Genomic DNA, 20,293 nt, shown 5'->3' with positions numbered 1-20,293 from the left:
TGCATATTTCTGCACATTCTTTAGGCCATATGTCTGTTACTGTAAGCTTATAGTATTGGTCGCCTTCAAATCTTCGTAGGCGGTGCGGGACGAAGTAGTGATGTAAAATAGCTGTGGATTATTAAGATGTAGCATCAATATAGATTACAACATGGTTGGAGGGGAAAATGTGAAAACTTTTCGTCACTGTTGTTATTATTGTTGTCCATCTTACCAAATTCTCATTGTTGTGTTGTACTATGTCTAGTACATTAAATTGCTTAGCAACTACAGTAACCTGAGATTCAGTAGTTCGATCAGATCAATTTGATAATTTATTTTGCACACAATAAATCCCAATAATTATACTTCTTTAGGCGACAAAAAGAACAACCCTGTTTTATAGGCCCGACTGACCCATATTTTGCATTTTGGGAGAATTTTTTTTAATTCTGCTAAAATCATGTAAAATCAGCTCTTTTGGGGCCAAAATTTGTTGGTGTTGATTGAAAATTTTTGAAAACAATTCAAAACATTTTCAAAATATGTTTGCAAAAAATCATCAAATATTTGCCAGATTTTTCAAGCTTATTTTTCAATGTCATTTTAGCTTCCAGAATTAAAAAAAAAATCCCAACTGACCGACCACATTTGAAATGCCTGTCTGCTCTTAAAACAAGCTATTTTTTCATCCTCTCATGGAAAGAAATAGAAACACCTAACTGGTGGAGTTGATCAACTTACCACTTGCTTTGCAGATATATCCAATTTGCCTCTCACACCAGTTATCATTCCAGTATCCATTATTGGTATAAGCTTCTACACAATGCTCTCCTTCATCACCAACATTATTAGGCTCTCCTGTAACAAAGAAAACAAAGTTAACACTGACTGGTAAGAAATTGTTAATTCCAGTGTTTTAACACCAACTCATTTCAGTTTAAAGTTGATTGGAACGAGTTGGGTTGGGTGCTTGGATTTATTGGTGCCTATCGGTTATCTATTTTCAAATACCTTTATTTACCATATCATATTCAATATGGGAGGCAAGGCAGATCAATAAAATCAGGAAAGAGAGCCTCGTTTTAGATGCAGATGTAAACCAGAGAACCCAGAAATAAATCTATGAGAGAAAGTACAGACAGGAAACCAAATGCACATAAAGTCATCTGGGAATGGCAGGGGCTCGAACTCAGGACTACAGTGATGCAAAGCAAGGATTACATCTTCTCTGCAAGGACAGAAGCACTATTTTAACTCCCATGCGGGAGTAATGCAAGGCTTAGCAGAAAAAAGTTACCAGGATTTGAACCTGTGACCTCTCAGTTTCTAGGCAACTAACTTTTAATAATGCACTGAATCAGGGTTGTAGATATTAGGCAAAACCAAAAAAAATGTCAAACCTGGTAAAGATTTTAAAATATTATTAATGTGGAAAGCATGTTCTCCACCTTTTTAAAATTTCTTTACTACTCAACATTATCAAACTAAGCTAGAGATACTCTCATACACTATAAATACTTTTGACCACTTTTAAGTGGCAATCACAAAATTCTTCCAACAATTATTTAAAGTAGGGTTTTACCAATATTTTTGTATAAAAAATTTAAACTGGAAACTTTTTCTGAGACAATTACACATAAAAAAATGTGCGTAGCAGCTTTGACTTAAACAAATCTCTTGTTTTATCTACATCACATCATACATATCTCTTATTACCAAGTTATGAGAATGGTATTTGTCTATTATTATCTTTTACAAACAATAGATTTATAGCTTCTTGGATGAACTTTGTACTTGTTCAAAGTACACCTGTAATTTATAATTTACAAATCTGATATCATAAGTGTGTCTGACAACAAATCTGTATTACACAAAACACTCAAATGCATACAAGTTCTGTTAACTTGTTTTTTAGAATTTCCAATTTTATGAAGCCACAGAGAAATTTATTAGTTGTATGGCTAATTATTTGAAATCAAAACTCACATAACCTATTTTCATCCCTAGATGATTTAGACACATATGCTTCATCCTAGCAGGAAATGAAAATTCACACAAGGCTAAGGAAAAACAGACCGACTGACCTAAATTTTGCATTTTGGAAGATTTTTTAACAATCAGCTATTTTTGGCAGAATTTTTTTTATTTTGACTGGAAAGTTATTGGAAAAAAATCAAAACATTTTCAAAATATGTCTGCAGTTGTTTGCATATATATTTTGAAAATGTTTTGAGAAATCAAATTTTTGGCAGATTTTTAAAGGTTTTGGTGATATTTTAGGGTCATTTTAGCCTACACCAAAAAAAAAAAAAATCCTGACCGACCAATCCTACTTCATCCACCATCGTCGCCCCAAGGCATATTTTTTTCAATATATGTGATGTGATCAAGCAAAATCAGTCTGAAGTTAGGCATATTCACTTTTTAGTTTCTTATAATATTATAAACAGCATTTGCAAAGCTACATTGAGTTTGGACAACCACTTCAAAAGATATGATGAGTTTCCCAAACAATATAAAACAAAAGGAAATACCTTCTTGTTTGGTTGTATCTCAAAATCAATATTCCTGACTTCCGACTGATTTTGCTTGATCACATCACATACCGTAAAACCTTGTCTACAAGCATATATAGTGCCTCTAAACAAGGGTTTTTTCACGAAAGAGACGAAAGGCAGACACTGTCCACAAAAACAATATTTTATTTTGGAGTTTGAACAACTATATTACTGATATAAGCGTATGTACAAACGCCTATTATTGTAAGACCAATCTATTGAATGTGTTTGTGGGGGGTATTTGACTTTCGTCTATTTCGTTTAAAAAACCCTCGTTTAGAAGCATATATGCTTGTAGACGGAATTCTATGGTATGGGTTTGGCACTTCACTATGTTGCTTTTGCTTTGTTTGATTGTACATTATCATCGTGAATGGCTGAAATTATCTTTAAGTGTAGTGAATAATAGGTCCATTTATTTTTATTATATAAATTCGCACACACCTGCATTCCAGTTGATATATCTCATTGGTGCTCCATCAGACCATTCCCATCCACCCTCTGCTGACAAGTCACTAGCACCAATCCACAAAGCGCCCTCATAGGTTGCTTGCATACGACCTGTACAGGTGAGGAAAAAACATGTATTATAGTATGTTAGTTTATATCATGGTCATTACATAATGACCTCATATTGCTTGTTCATCACTGGCACACATATAACACAATCTTTCCTTTTCAACCATGTACCACCCAAGCTACATAAGGTTTAAATTAATAATTTACAAACTTTCATTGTTCACATCAAGATTAAAAATGTTCTGACTTTTATAATTAATACATTTCTGTAAAACAAGCATTTTTATCACTATTTTTGATGTAAAAGAGCTGTACACAAACCAGCGATGCCAGCTTATGATAGTGATCAACAAGTTGAAAGGCTAAAATCACCTTCACATAGCAAACACTTGCTTGATAAATGCCTACTTTACTGGCAATTTACACTAGCGTGTCATTCACTTTAAAGCCTGTATAACACCTTTCTACTCTGTGACACAATTCTGCATTTTATGCAAGATTTTCTAGCAGTCTCCATTTTTGTCCTGTGTCCATGCATTTAGTATGGCATTGATACATTGCAAAGTGACAGACAGACAGACAGACACACAGACAGAGAGATGGACAGACAGACAGAAAGATAGAAAGGTAGACATTTTTCAGCTTACCATTAAGGAAGTTTTGCTCATCATAGCCAGAAATACTGACAAGATCACCTCCTTCAGTACGACACTGATACACGGCATCATTCCACCTCTTGTAGTCAGAGAAAGCAAATCGATAACATCTGCCATCATACACACTTGATGCCCCATCATACTCCCAGTCTTGGCCACACTTGTCATGGTATATAGCTAGTTAAAAAATCAAAGGAAAATATGAATACAGAATATTTTCTGTATATGTTTGACTTAAGGGATCTAAAATGAGCGTTTATTATGCGTTTTCGATAGTTTTTTGTGGGACATGAGAGCACCTCAGACCTATCGAGTGCATTCTGAATACTGAAGCATGTCTTTCTGATATCAAATAATTTTCATTTTGTGAAAATCACAATATAATACAAATTTTATGACAAATTATAAAAATTTGATATTTTTCACATTTTTGATATATAACAGTCATCGGTAAATTATATAAATCTAATGATATATTCTTAAAGTGTATGTAGTAGAGGAAAAGCCGACGGTCAATTGAAAATTTTGACCTTTCATATTGAAAATATGGATTTTTTTCCCAAAAAGACCTCATTTTTTTTTTTTTTTTTTTTTAAAAAAATCCATATCTTCAATACTTAATGTTAAAATTTTCAATTGATCGTCGGTTTTCATCCCACCTACATACACTTTAAGTATAAATCATCAGATTTATAAAGTTTACTTCGAGTACTGTTAAATATCAAAAATATCAATTTTTAATGATTTGCCATAAAATGTGTATTAAATTGCGAATTTCAAAAAGCAAAATTATTTGATATCAGAATGACATTCTTCGTATTCAGAACGCATAATTCGATATGTCTGATGTGCTCTAATGTCCCAAAATAAATACTGTCCAAACGCTCATACCCCAGCCCTTAATTAGATATTAAAAAAAAAATTGGACTGATACAAGAGCACCCCAAATACAGAGGCAGCATGACTTCGGCTTTTTTCAGAAAAGGTTTGAGGAGGTATTACACCGTACCCTTGATAAATTTGTGACTATTTTTGCATTTTTCTCAAAAAATAATAATGCACTGGTAACAAAAGTTATGTATATTATAGGGGCAAGGAATCCAGTTACTACACTGGAATTTCAGTGACTCAAGACAAGCGGTATGTTATTTACGATAAGAAAAGAGGTACCGCTAGAATGTACCTAATTTCTTAACATACAAAGGTATATAATGAACCGTTTGTCTTGAATCACTGAAATTTCAGTGAAGTAATTGGATTCCTTGCCCTTATAATATACATTACTTTTGTTACCAGTGTGTAGTTATTTTTTGAGAAAAATGCAAAATTAGTCACAACATTTATCAGGGGGTGTAGTAGCAACTGAAAACAAACAAATAGGCCCTTATTAATGTTTAATCTTAATTTAGGTCTGGATATTTGATTGTCTATCAAAAATGAGCAGGGTCTAACTTTTTATAAAGATTTGGTTAAGCTTTCAAAATGTGTTGTATTTCAGAAACAGCAAGCTATTTTTGGATCTGCACTGAGATGTCTGACCTAGGGTGATCTAGTCATGAATTTATAGCGAAATCTTAATGGACTCCATGGTAATTCTCTGCAATTTAGTGTCTTCATCTGCAGAAAGTGTAAATCAAGTCAAGAAGATGATGTAAAGAGGGACCTTTTTTTATTTACAACTGCTCACTCCTACATGATGAAGTAGATGACTTACGTGTCGGAGGGGGTTCCTCTGTTGGAGGAGAACCACCAGGATCTGTCAGAAAGTAAACCAGACATACAATTATAATAACTCAAAATATACAGAGAGAAAATGGGCTATACCAGTTGAAATCCACACTCCCCCTGTGGAAGATTTTGGAAATGTCTTCCACAAGGGGAGTATGTTTTTTAGATATAATTGGTCAGAGTTAATCATTTTGAAACCCATACTCCCCCTATATTATGACTTTGCCTATATCTTCCAAAACTGGAGTGAGTATTTCAAATGGAAGTTACCCAACTGTCTATTCTATTTGAAAGTCATACTCCCTTTGTGGAAGACTTTAGCTAAATCTTCCACAGGGGTAATGTGGATTTTAAATGGAATAGCCAAATGCTACTATCAACCAGTGGTCGAACCAAGGTGGAGGTCACTTCTCCCAGTTGCTCCCCCTCCAGAACAAAAAATATCACAGAAAACCCACTATTTTGGGCAAACAGAGCTCCATATTCAGGCCTTGCCATTTGAGGCAAGTGTAAGCTCTCGCTCGCCATCGCTTCCCCCAAACTCAAATTTCTAGCAAGCGATTTTCCACTCACTATAGACACTACTCCCTATTCCAGAAAAATACAGAAGTAATTCTTTTGGATTAAAAAAGTATTATCCTGTTTTGCCAAATTAAACATAGCTAAATCCTAATCCTTTAGTTAGTTCTAAATGGCAATAAAAGTCAAATTTTCATATTTTTGCAATTTTAGGGAAAATGGTCCAAAAACATGCTATTTTGCATGTTTTCTTACAATTGTAGCCACAAAATTGTAAGACATTTCTAAGCATTCAAAAGCTTGAGTATAAGGTAAGAGCTAGTTCATAATTTTAATATTATATGTTATTTTTGTTAACTGATTATGAAAAAGATTGGAAAAAGTGTTTTCGAAAAATTAGAATTCATAACTTGAAATTAGTCTTTGTTCAAATCTTTGGGCTTGATTGTCACAGAATACGAACAAGGTCGAAAAATTCCTTAAAAATGCATGTGTTTGGCACTTATTTCCAAAAATTGACCAAATATTAAAATTTTATTTCCATTGCCAATTAGGACTAACTAAAGGATTAGGATTCAGCACTATTTCATTTGGCAAAACAAGACAATATTTTTTTAATCCAAAAAAATTAGTTCTGTATTTTTTCTGGAATGGGAGTAAATATCGCTTTCTGTGAATCAACCAAAATTGAATTACATTCAAGTTTCAGTGTTTTTGATTTTTCGTAATAATTAGACTTAATCACTGAAAACAAAAGAGAGGGTGTCAACATGTGCGTAAGAGTTTCATATTAGTATGAATGATCTTTCAGACCTAGAGAGTGATTAAACCTGCACTACATACTAGAGAGTGATTCAGCTCTGAGAGTGATTCGACCACTCGCCTAGCATTATGCTAGCGAGTGATTGACCACTCCCCTTTGAAACCAAGATGGCAAGGCCTGCATATTCTGATTTTTGCACCCTCCATATTTCACTTTCCACCAGAAAAAAGTACTATGGTGCTGAGCAGGCACTTGAGCAGTCAAGTTATAGCTCAGCCAGTAAAAATTTAGGTTTGGTCTTAACCCTGCAATTATGGAAAACATTTTGGGCTCATTTCTGCTAAATTGTTGGTCCGAAGTGTATAAAAGTATACATATTGGGCTATTCCAGTTGAAATCCACACTACCCCTGTGGAAGATTATGGAAATATCTTCCACAGGGGGAGTATGTTTTTCAAATGTAATTAGTCAGGGTTATTATTATTATTATTATTATTAATCATTTTGAAACCCATACTCCCTCTGTATTATGGCTTTACCTATATCTTCCACAATTGGAGTGAGTATTTCAAATGGAAGTTACCCAATTGTCTATCCTATTCAAAACTTATACTCCCTCTGAGGAAAACCTTAGCTAAATCCACAGAGGTAGTGTGAATTTTAAATGGAATAGCCCATTTAGAATAAAAATAATCTTGTGAATCCAATTGTGGTGTCAGATTTATGTAAAAATATTCAATTTAGGAGAAAATCATTAAAAAGCATGATCACTCAAGAAGTTTTAATTTTTCAAAAGAATCAAGGAAGTCCAGTCTTACACTTGTCTTTCTTGCATATATAGTAATAATCTTTATCACATTGATTGTCATTCCACATGCCGTAGTTATGAAGAGAATCCGTCGTATGAGCACAGTCTTCCCCGCCGGCATTGTTGGGTTCTCCTGGAGCCCAGTTGGTAAAGTCATACTGATGGAAGACAGAAATAAAGCAAATATTTTGTCAAAATTTACAGCGGAGTGCCTAGAGGGTGGATTTTAGGGCTCAAGACTCCTGGGCCCACTTCGGGAACAAAGCTGTATTTTAAGTTAACTCTCTCCATGCAGGTGTCAACTGCAGATGACAAGTTTCTAAAATATTTTTTTTTAATTCAAAAAGTTTAGAATTGTACGTTTTCATGACCATATTTGGAATCAGCTTGAAAAATGCATTAAAATGAGTACAGACAAGCCTAGAATTTGTTCAGCGGTTCTTACAATTGCTCTTGATATTTTGAGAAAATATCTCATAACTTGGACTTTTTATGTTGAAGCCTATGGCTAGCATGTATATAATATTTAATGACACAGCTAAGGCTATGCAACTTGAGTCAATTAATCCCTTAAGGTAGCCAATGAACACTTCCCCCATGGCTTTCCATATATTTTACGGTTTGAAATATAAAGTAAATCTGATGTGTTCATTTTGTCCATAAAAAAAGTCACTAATGTATCAAGACATACATTAAGGCCTTGATACATTAAGGCGGGTTGGAGGGGAGCATGACCTAGTGATTTTTACACTCAAATGTTGAGACAAATAAAGTAGACACACAAGAGTAATGGTATAGTTTCTATAAAGGAAATCCCCAAAAATGCAATGCTTCATATAAGGGGTGTCATTTCATGCCCATGTGCATGATTTTTCTCAGGAGGGGGAAAATACCAAAATATTTTGTTTGCTTTGATACATTATTGGTCTTAATTCAAGACCTAAGGAAATATAAATGCAATTATTGGCTTCCTTGACTTGACCCATATCCTATATGTGACGAGATCTAATCCAATCAGGCTAAAGTTGGCAATAATGATACTGAGATATAGGCAAAAAGAGAGGAGATAAATCAATAAAAAACATAAGAAAATGGTCATAAAAAAGGTTTATAACTTTGCAACCAAGTATTCAAGAGACTGGGGATTCAACATAACTAAGCAAGAAAGTAATGCTAGTAAATAACTCAATTTTCAAAATTTGCCATGATTGGAACAGATCGGATCACACATGATCAATGTATTAATATTAAGAAGTAATAGTTTGTTTAGTTAAATGGCTAAACTGGACAGATACCTTAAAAGCTCGATAGTTAGCATATGTTCTTACTATCGAGCGCTTTTAAAACATGCAAACATGAAGAGCCCCATCCATAAAAGTGTAAAGGGTTTTGAGCAAATCATCGATACACATAGTTATATACAAACAAGTAAACCTGCAAATTTGTATCTCAACCCCATTAGCTCAGTTGGTAAAGCGCCAGACTTTGGTACAATTTCATGTTTTCAAAAGTGCTCGATAGTAAGCACATATGCGAACTATCAATTTTTTACGGTATAGCCCCTGTCATCCCACTTGCCTTAGCAGTATAAAATATATACAAACAATTGAAATTGAAAAAAAAAATTTAATATGATTATGATTATTATTATCATCAGGTACATACGGGTGTTTCGTCAGACCAGATAAGTTGCCTTCACCCCCAGTATCATGTAAACCAAGCCACATGCGCTCCCTGATGGCATCACTTCTTGCTGTAAGGTAATAAATAACAACAATTGTTTTAAGACTGGAAGTCACAGTAGCAGCTCCAGAGTAGGGTGGGGGAATCGCTCAACTGTGGACATTAGGCGATGAAAAAAAAACCCCTCTTTTTACGAGTGCATGGACTTTCAAGTTGGAGGTCAGGATTTTTTTCTTGAGGCTAGAATGATCCAAAAAAATAAAAAATTTAATGATTTTTGTGCAAACATATTTTGAAAATGTTCTGAAAGCAAAAAAAAATTCTCCCAAAACACTCAATCTTGGATGATCGTTCCCATAAAACAGGGTTTTTTTCGTCGCCTTATACCCTTCACTTTCCACCTGTCGGAATGAGAAATCTGTGAAATCAGGCAAGAGCTCAGGTTGTTGCACCCCCTGAAATTCACTCCCCCCCCAAAAAAAATAAAGATATCACATGTCAACACTTGATGGCCTACCAGTGGGGTAGCCAAGGAGACATTTTTAAGGCTTTGTTTGCCCATCTTGAGAGTTGCTGTACCCCTCTCTGATGGGGGCCCCAACCGGCAAACTACAGATTATTATACCATCCCCTGTACCAGCTAGGAGAAGGTTGTTATGTAATACTTAAGGGCTCTGGTATGAGCATTTCGACAGTATTTTTTGTGGGACATGAGAGCACATCAGATATTTCGAATTGCATTCTGAATTCGAAGAATGTCCTTCTGATATCAAATAATTTTGATTTTTTTGAAATTCACGATATAATACAAATTTTATGACAAATTATTTTTAAATTTTTTTTAAATTTTAATATAAAACAGTCCTTGAAATAAACTTGATAAATCTAATGATCTGTACTTAAAGTGTATGTAGCTGGAAGGAAAAGCCAACGATCAATTTAAAATTTTGACCTTTCATATTGAAGATATATGTCCAAACGCTCGTACGCCATCCCTTAAAATCAATACATTTACAGAATAAACCACACACATAAGAATAAATAGTGCCGGTATGAGGTGAGGACTCATATTGTTGAAAGAATCTCAAATAATCATATTAACTACTTTCAATAGAGTCCTTGGATAAGAGACGGTATAAGAGGAAACCTTGTACTTACTTGATATAAATGACTGTTCTTCAGCTGTGTGTATACTAACAAGTCTAGAGCTCATGGCTTGGCAGGCAATGTCAGCATTACCCCATGATTGCTTATCATCAACGACAAAATTATAGCATGAGTCTCCAAATAGAGACCAACCATTGTCGCATGAACCCACATCTAAAATCAAGGTGAGAAATAATGGGAAATTATCACAAACAAGAAATTATCACATTCTCTGTATGAGAATATGAAACAAGCATGATATCAATTCACAACCTACCTACTAACATCCTAGAATTCATCCAAATGATCTATATGGTTGCAATTTTGGAACAAGAATATGATTATTATTATTATTATTATTATTAAAGCACATTTCTATAGCGTTCTACAATTAACACAGCGCTTTTGCTCCAAATCGAACATGACAAAATAAATAATGTGGAAAACAACAACAATAAATTACACATTAGGAAAAAGGTATGTCTTCAGAAGCCGCTTAAAAGCAGCCGCATGCTTCTCTAACATAAACACGGAGCTTGCTAGAGCTGGGGCCCGAAAATGGTGAAACAGCAATCCCCACCTCTTTTATTGGAGCAAACTGTAAAGAGCCTTGTTTTGTCAGATGATGAGCGAAGCCTGCGACTGTTTCTAGATGAATCTGGGTGATTATAAAGTGTGACAAGATCTTGTAAATAAGCCGGAGCAGTACCTGATATGCAGTTGTATTATGTGCAACATGATTTTGAAGTTAATTCTTCAGTTTCAGTTTATTTACCATTAGACAAAAAAAGCAAAAATAAAGAAGTATACAATGGTGGGTTGACCAAAAAAAGGCAATGCTCGAACAAAGTTTGGTGACCCTAAAATAAATTACATAGTTCTTTCTTTCACCGGGAGCCAATGGAGGGCATTCAACAATTCAGCAGAGCATCTGTCTCGTCCACATGCAAAGATCAGCCTGGCTGCCATATTTTGGAGACGCTGCAGCCGTTTTAGGTCCGTTTCACGGGCACCATACATGAGGGAGTTGGCATAAGCTATGCAAGACAAGACAGGTGCTCTGACAGCATGATGACACGCATCCTGGCTAAGAAAACGTTGCACAGCACGCCATAAGTTACGGATGTAAAAGTTGAGAGTTTTACAAAGATTGCTAATATGGGAAGACATATATTTAGAGCTCCATAAAAACAACACCTTAAATTCTTAACATTGGCAGATGGTTTGATAGAGTGGTTGCCCAAGTTCAACTCTGATTATAAACTAGGCCACCATGCAGAATGACAATATGCATCACATCTTCCACAAGTCAGTCTCTTACACAAGACATACTACCACACGCATTATTGCACATTGAGTATCCTTGGCAAAAGTACCTCTCTCATCCATAATTGACCGTCGCAAGTTCATCGTAGTGATGCTCTGATTATAAACTAGGCCACCATGCATATGCCACGGTAAGGCTGTCAAATTCATGCATGCCTAACAAATGAACACTAAACCAGGGATAGTTAGCTGTGGATCCAAGTTTGGAAAGGGAACCACTCATGAAAAAATGTGCCTGGTGCATCCTGGTGGAGTCCAAAGGAGGGTATACCCCCTCAGAGTAGAAAATGTGGCCACAAATTTTGTTAAATCACCTAAAAATCCCCCCTTTTTTAGAGGGGGACTGTACCCCACCCCCTGGATCCACCCTTTAAGCTACCAACAACAGGGAGTGTGAATTTCAAATGGGAGTACCTGTATGGTTAATTCTATTTGAAATCTACACTCTGTGTGAGAGATCTGTGTAACAAGGGCATGTTGGCTCAGCGGTACGGGCTCTGCCTTGTAATCGGTGGATTGCGAGTTTGAGTCCCAGCGGTGCCATCATGTTGTGCTCTTGGGCAAGGTGCTTTACCCTACTTGTCTCTCTCTACCCAGGGGTGAAATGGTGAGCTGTTATGAATATTGTCCATTGAGTGCTGCCCAAAGGAATGAGTATGCCTTGGGCATTGTATGGCAGCTAACATATTCTAACGACATATTTTTATTTATTTAGAGAAATTTACACCCTCCGTGTCATATCGTCCATGGAGGGTAAAAAAAAGGTAAAGGAAGCGCACCTGCATGTGATTTAATTTCTCAGCATTTTCCAACACAAGACTCCATAAATTGTTGTTGTTTTAAATATTTTCTTTTCATTTATTTGTCAACTGTTACCCTATTTTTATTATTCCATGATTTTTAAGACTTTGTTACAAAGAACTTACTTTGATCTGGTGGTATGTCAGTAACTGGTCTTCCTGTAAAATAATTAAGTGAAAAAATATTACATGATGGCTGTGAAAAACATGATGGCTGTGCTTGGTTATACAATTCTAAAAATCTTGGTTTAAGCTATTGGGTTAAATTAGAAAAAAATCTTACCGACTTGGATTTTACAGATGAAACCAGTTGGATTAAAGCAATTTGCAGTGTCCCACCTAGCAGAAAGGTCACCTGAAAAAACAAAATATGATGAAAGTCTCTCCAATTATTTGCATGATTATGTAGCAGATTGACTGACTGCCTTTTCTCCTCCGTCACCTCTATCTCTCTTTGACTGACTGACTGACTGACTGACTGACTCACTCATCACTCTACCTTCTGATCAGTTTATCAATAGACTATTTCAAATCAAGATGGGAAAAGTTCGGAAAACCGCGCTATTTATTCAGTAAGCTAGGGGGTCAAATAGTACCCAAATTGGCAGACAATAAATGTCATGAATCACGGTATCCTTTTGCGCAAAAATACAGCTTTATTAAGCCAATGTGAACATGGGATCATCGGTTTAAATATTTTCCTTGCATACTGAGCTAACATCTTAGCTACTTGGTTTTTCACAATAACATACTAATGGAAAGAAATGATTCAATGTTCATCATTTTTCGTCAATTTAATTTGTTTTGCAGAACGACAATAATATGCATCACATCTTCCACAAGTCAGTCTCTTACACAAGACCAACTACCAAACACATTGTTGCACATTGAGTATCCTCGGCAAAAGTACTTCTCTAATCGATAATTTACCGTCGCAAGATCATCATAGTTATGATGCCTATTACACAATGGAACTTCACACAGTACATGATGCAGAAGAGGTACTTTTTAATGCGCGGGCGATCGGGGAAATTAGTTCATGCTTCGGGTTTCATCGGAATGAGTCAGTTTGAATAGGTCTATTGATTGAGTAATCAAACAGTCATTAAACCAACCAAGTGACAAATCAATTATCCCACTCCTGCCAACCTTTGAGATCACAAAACTGTATTCTGAAACCCCAAAAGTTATATTTTTCATTAAAAAAAAAATTTTTTTCTTAAATATCCAATGTTATATGATCCACTGTAAGTGTGACTCGATGCTGAAAATCCACACTACAAATTATACATCATGCATGATTTTCTCCTTTTCGAGATGATCTGCTTCTGAATCCATCTTTGTCCCCTGTTCAATAAAATTACATTCTCTAGATGCCATATATTCCTTCCTTTTCCACATAAGCCATGTTCAGAAGAAGCATAATTCTCCATAGACACCGGATGACTTAGATTGTAAAGCGATTCAAATAGGTTGCCAATGTTGACAATCTAGCAATGGCTGCCATCAACATCATCCCCACGGCAACTTTCGGCTAACATAGACACACACACACGTGATGACTGCTATCATGTTTGTGTATCATATAGCCTCATATACACTTACAATGCATGCAACAGCAATTTAGTCTCTTTCATACATTTATACAACAATGCAGAGGGACACAACCATTTTGGAATATTTTTTGGAAAAAACGTAAGCCCGTATTTTTAACGAATTCCCATATGAAATACAGCAAAAATGTACTAGTTGGCAGGTCTGTTATCCATCTGCCTGTCTGACTTAACCAACCCGTCAATCAACAGATAAATCAATCAATGAAGCATGCAAGCAAATATTAGTAAGCAATTTGTATAGTCATTCCAATTTCTATAGATGAGTTGACTTCTGACGTCAATGCCTGGCAGTATGTGCACGCATCAACACAATTTCCATTGTTTTTTGCCTGGCAGTATGCGCGCGCATCATATTTTATTCAGGGCTCGTGTTTTTAAAACTCCTGCCAAATCACAATAAGGCTATTGAACAGTGTAGTGGTTACACAGGGTTCACTCAAGCATATCGATGTACAAGTCCCTTACCTTTGTTGATAAACATTGAGGTCAACTCATCTATAGTCTACACTAGCACCGTGTATCAATTGGAGGTTATCATCTAATTGTGTATCATGTATCACAACCCCCTCCCCCCGATTCACAACTGCACACACACTCTACCTATTACCTGTATAAATGACGCCACAGTCTGCTTGTCCTTTCATATCAGTAGGCTGGTGATCATTCCAATTTGTATAGCCAACACCAGCACCATGTACCCACTGGAAGTTACCATCTATCTGCGAATCTATCAAAAAGCAACAATTCAATTCAATTTCAATTCACAAAACAGTTTTTACACAAATTCAAAACAAAAGAATACCTTAACATTTTATTTGCATAACAATGGCTATTAATTGACTAATTGTGTAAATAAAACAGCAGAATCAACCAGAACCCATTTTACCATCTACTATTCATTCCAGTGTGTGCACAGGCCTTGCCATAAGGGGGGCAAGATAAGCTAAATGAAAAATAAATGTAAAAATTAATAAATAAATGTAGAAAATTGGAACACTAAAAACAAACTAACCAACATACGGTAAAAACTTGATAGTTAGCATATGTGCTAACTATCGAGCGCTTTTGAAACATGAAACTTGAAGAGCCCCATCCACAAAAGTGTAAAGGGTTTTGAGCAAATCATCAATACACATAGTTATATACGAACAAGTAAACATGCAAATTTGTGTCTCAACCCCATTAGACCCCAGAGTGTATGCGGTATTTATTAGAAAAATTAAATAAATCCAAGTAAGGTAAATCATCCACAGTAAAGTGCTCAACCAAGAAAGAGCTGGAATAATATAAGTCTTATGTTCTAATGAGTGTAGGTCAACAAGCAAGTTCATTTTAAATAGAAAAATTACCTACCTGACATGCCAATGTATATCTGTGTGTTACCAGCTCCTCGTAGTTCAGGCAACTGAACAGCAACAAACTGATTCTCAGCATCTCTGGAAATAAAATATCACCATAGCTTATTCATAAGATTCAGCATTCTAAAACGGCTTGTTGTATGTTAATAGCACACAGAGAGGGGCACTGTGAATTTTTGTGACATGATCAAACCCTTGTAAATGAGTACAATATTGTGTCGGGCCTGTGAGAAAAGGGTAACTGACAAACTAAGGGCTCAGATTTAAATACCCTACCACGTTTTCACACAGAAAGAAGGCAGGATTCCTTGCTAAGCGCGCGCCTCAGGAAAGCTCGGTCATAAAACGGATGGATTATATACATCAGTGATACACCCTGCCCAGGATTTTAACAAAAGAAGGCTAGCACAGGAAAGCTGCAGGATGGTGCACACATTCCTGTGTAAGGGAATTTCAATATGAGCCCTAAGTAAATATAAATGATCAACAAATTTACCAATTTATACCTTTTAATCACATTAGGCAAGTTGAAGGGGTACCTGAGCAAGTGGTGTTTGAGCTCAAATATTGATAAACCGTACCCAACACTCACAGGGAAAGGTATGGGTTAGTCTTATCCTAGGCCAACTAATGTCAATTGGTTATACCTGTGACAAGATGATGTTGACAGAGATTATTGATTTTACAGGTCAACTCAAACTCAACAACTTCTGGCAACACCATCCTGGGTTTCTCAACAATAGATACAGCTCAGGGGTTATAATGAAAGACAAAGATAAAGACAATTTATCGAGTCTGACGTCACCAGCTGTCAATCAAACTCGAGCACGGTTTATTTACAAAGTGTCGTGATGATGACTTGCTGAACGCGGATTTATAACCGGGCGCCGTATTGTTAATTTTGCACCTTTCGACATATGCAAACCATCTCAAAAGTTAGGTCTTTATAGTAGGAAACTTTCTTTGGTGAAGGCACCATGTCCACAATGCCTAGAAAAGCTGCTTTTTGCCTTGTAAAAGTACGAAATTTTTTCGCCATTTGCTGCTATTCCTTTTCTCCGATCAGCACCAGATAGATCGGTCTTCCTTTACTGCCGCTGATTAACCTGTGTAAACCAATCAAGGATCGTAATTGACAGTGACATCAGACGCGATAAATTGTTTTTATCTCTGTCTTTAATTATAATCCATCTCCTTTTTTATCGCAATATTCATATCGTATTGTGGGAAGGTACTTTATCAAATTGACTTCCGGAGGACAAACACAGGATCTGAGTATACCATAGCCACTCCAATAAAAGTGAGTCCAGTTGAAATTATTTCCAATTAATTTGAATAATTGAGTATAAAGTATATGGATAGAAAGACTTTCCTAACAAGAAGTTGCAGAATATAAACTATTTAACGCTGCTATAGTTAAGAGGCAGCAGGGCTTTATATGCAATATTTAGCACATATCATGTAGCAAATACGAATCAGTAGAAGCATTGAGTAAAATATTTGGGCAGAAGGATTTCCTGACCAAAGTTGCCAAATTCGTAATTCTCTCTACTCCATTTCTGGTAAAATATTAAATTTAGTCGGAAAAATTATTCTGAACGAAGTTGCCGGAAATTGGAATACTTTACCCCATGATAGTGATCAGGTATCCGGCCTGCGCCTCACAGTAATGTTTAGCATCTGTCCATGTCATTGGATTGTTTGCATTTATCTGATAACATTGCCCATTGAACTGCTTCCAACCATTAGCACATGTACCTGATTGGAGGAAAACACAAATTATTGTAAAAAAATTAATTGGTTTTGTTATAAATTTGATTCTACAAGGTGGCTTAGTGGCTATATGTTTAAAGAACACTTAAGTTCAAACAAAATTTCTGCTCAGTTAAGGAATTTCCAGTGGGGGGGGGGGGGCCTGTGAACTAAAATTATAGGCTCTGGAGCTAAAAAAAATCAATTTTTTTCACATTTGAGCTCAAATTTCATAGTTTGGGGCTTGATGAACTGGAGCATGATGATCTGCAGAAAGAGCAAAATGTAACACCACCCCACCCACTGGCGACATACCTCCCCACCCACTGTTGACATACCTCCCCACCCACTGTCGACATACCTCACCACCCACTGGCAACATACCTCCCCACCCACTGACGACATACCTGCTGATCTTTCACAGAAATGTCTCTTTGTCTTATCGCATCTATCAATTTTCCATAAGCCTGTGGCTGGGTCATCTACTGCAGCACAATCACCTGCTCCATTGAAGAAACTAATGAAGCAAAACAAAAAACAATGAATGAGTCTATTGTATCTATGCAACATTCTTAAATACTTGAGAATGTTCTTGCAATCTTATTGGTTCTTAGCCGTGTGATATGACACGATATGACACACACACCTGTGTGTGTTTGCCACCAACCGAGGACGTGTGTATTGCTATCTACCCAAGGACGAGTGTATCATGTTTTCATCGCCTAACCGCGGACTGAAATGGCGGATTTTGTTTTTGTGTATATACGAAACAGACTTTTATCCATCAACTGCTGACTGTAGTTTTTAAACGTATGGTCCTCGGTTTAAGGCAAATATAGCTATAATGCATTTGAGGTCTATTGCAGCAGTTTGAGACTGTCCTCAGTTGGATGTAAGTCCGCAGTTTAGAGTGAAAAATCTTGTGTGTGTCCTTGTTTGCCCGCAAACACGTATGCTTTATTGTGTGCGTGTCAACACGATACTCGTACGCACTATTTGAACCAATCGGAATTGCATAGCAACAGCAGGACTGATAGATTCTAAGCCATAGGTAAGTCCTTGTAAAATTTAATTTGATTAAAATTTGGTATACTTATGATTAATATATTCATTTGAATTGAAGAGTTTAAGAATGAGAATAAAGGTTTGTTTGTTTGTTTGTTTTATTTCTTCTTTTGCCTGGGTTACTCATTCAGTGGATGTTTTAAGGTATCCTCTGATCTTCCATGAGGCCCAGGGGTATTGCTGTCAGCTGCTGCTATGCATCTATCATCTCATAATAACACGCGACATCATTATTTTTGGTGTAGAACAATTAGGCAAACTAAAATAATGATGTTATCCGTGTTATATGAGAAGATAGATGCACAACAGCAGCTAAAAACAATACCTTTATTCTCTAATGTATCCAGGGGTTGAGTTTTGAAAATAACTGGCATGCTACAAATCGCCCTTCTGGAAATGTTAAGATGGGCTGTCAGATGTGCTATTAAAATGCACTTGGTAAGAAGTTTAGGAATTGAGGTGTGCTATAAATTGCACTTGGACAGGCGATTTTAAAGGTGTGCGATGGTGTGCAACTGCACTTCCGGGCCTTAAAACTCAATCCCTAAAGTATCACTACATTTGTGACAAAAAAATTAATGTATGCTGATACCCTGGAAAACAGAGGCTTCATTTTGGTGCTTAGACCAAGACTTTACAATGTTTTATGTCTGATTATACTGATATAGGAACTAAGAAATAATTTCTCACAGAGACTCAAACCATAAACATGAAATCACAGACACCAAAAAAAAGCGTAGTGATTTATAGTCTGCTATATACGACCATCCACCAAATAGGGATGGTACTACTGATTGAGCTCAATGTCCTGCATTGTCAGATGGTGTCATACTTTCCCTGCATTTTTAATTACAATTGACATATAGTGAAGTATTGTTAAAACATGGTGGCTTAGTGGTACAGGTTCTGACTCATAATCCAAAGGTTGCAGGTTCGAATCCTGATGGTAGTTGCGTTATCATGTTGTGCCCTTAGACAAGGCTGTTAACCCCTATTGTCTCTCTCCGCCCAGGTATATAAATAGGTACCGACTTATGCTGGGAAGGTAAACCGATTTGTTATGCGGGAGGGGTCTTGCCCCAAGGAGGGGTCTAGCCCCAAGTCGCTTCGACAGAAAATCCAAAGGGATAGGCATTCTGTCCTGTAAAGGGGCTATTCCATCTAAACTCCACATTACCACTGTGGAAGATTTTGGAGATATCTTCCACAGAGGGATTATGAATTTCAAATGGAATGAACATATTAGCAGCCCCATTTGAAACACATCCTCCCTCAGTGGAAGATTTCGGTTGAATCTTTCACAGAGGGTGTATGAAATTCAAATGGAGCTGCTAATATGTTCATTCCATTTGAAATTCATACTCCCCCTGTAGAAGATATATTTCTAAAATCTTGCACATGGGTAGTGTGGATTTTAAGTGGAATAGCCCAATACGGGCATAAACCTTGACCATGTTTGTTTGTTTGTTTAAATGGTCGCTCCGTGTGGAGACACGCTTGGGTCCTGATGGGACCAGGCTCAAACAAAATGCTCAAGCCAGGCTAAAAAGCCTATATAAGCATGTGGTATATGTGACTTACATGCTCTTAGGTTCATTAACATCCCAATTACTGTAATAACCATCCCCATACTGTGTGTTAGGATCTGTCCAGCTGTAATCACCTGCCTGGTTGCCATACTGTATAAAAATACAAAAAACAAATCAATTATCATATTCCGTTATTCAACAGTGCTAATATCAATTAAAGCCATAATTTATTTTATTCATTTATTTATTTATAACATTCGGCCGAAGCCAGGCTAATCCCAATAGTGCTCAGAGGCTACTAAATTTAAGGGACGCCATCCGGATATGATGGGACAAGGAATTACCTAGGGCTTAGAATCAATCAGTCCCGTTGTTGCTAAGCACCTACGACTGGTTCAAATAGCACGCACCAGTATAGTGTTGACACACGCACGGCAAAGTGTGTGATATCATGTCATAATACACGATTATGAACCAAAAAGATT

The 20,293-nt window shown here is 36.4% G+C and overlaps 1 protein-coding gene across 1 annotated transcript in view; it reads right to left on the bottom strand.

The window, feature by feature from the left end:
• Window positions 1-750: 750 nt before the first annotated feature.
• The window catches only part of LOC140143089 (macrophage mannose receptor 1-like), a 57,828-nt gene continuing 38,285 nt past the window's right edge, over window positions 751-20,293 (bottom strand). Inside the window, exons 7-20 of the mRNA XM_072165138.1 lie at window positions 19,861-19,958; window positions 17,622-17,731; window positions 17,091-17,220; window positions 15,458-15,540; window positions 14,712-14,831; window positions 12,772-12,843; window positions 12,615-12,647; window positions 10,375-10,536; window positions 9,199-9,286; window positions 7,544-7,691; window positions 5,430-5,471; window positions 3,707-3,892; window positions 2,985-3,101; window positions 751-840 (exon numbers count right to left, since the gene is read on the bottom strand). Coding sequence (XP_072021239.1) covers window positions 3,006-3,101; window positions 3,707-3,892; window positions 5,430-5,471; window positions 7,544-7,691; window positions 9,199-9,286; window positions 10,375-10,536; window positions 12,615-12,647; window positions 12,772-12,843; window positions 14,712-14,831; window positions 15,458-15,540; window positions 17,091-17,220; window positions 17,622-17,731; window positions 19,861-19,958 — 1,368 coding nt within the window. The 3' untranslated portion in view covers window positions 751-840; window positions 2,985-3,005. The remainder of the gene's footprint in view (window positions 841-2,984; window positions 3,102-3,706; window positions 3,893-5,429; window positions 5,472-7,543; window positions 7,692-9,198; window positions 9,287-10,374; window positions 10,537-12,614; window positions 12,648-12,771; window positions 12,844-14,711; window positions 14,832-15,457; window positions 15,541-17,090; window positions 17,221-17,621; window positions 17,732-19,860; window positions 19,959-20,293) is intronic.

The sequence above is a fragment of the Amphiura filiformis genome, chromosome 20 (genome assembly GCF_039555335.1).
Source record: "Amphiura filiformis chromosome 20, Afil_fr2py, whole genome shotgun sequence".
NCBI classification, from domain to species: domain Eukaryota; kingdom Metazoa; phylum Echinodermata; class Ophiuroidea; order Amphilepidida; family Amphiuridae; genus Amphiura; species Amphiura filiformis.
The sequence above is the reverse complement of the archived record's forward strand: the minus strand, read 5'-3'. Positions and strand labels throughout refer to the sequence as shown.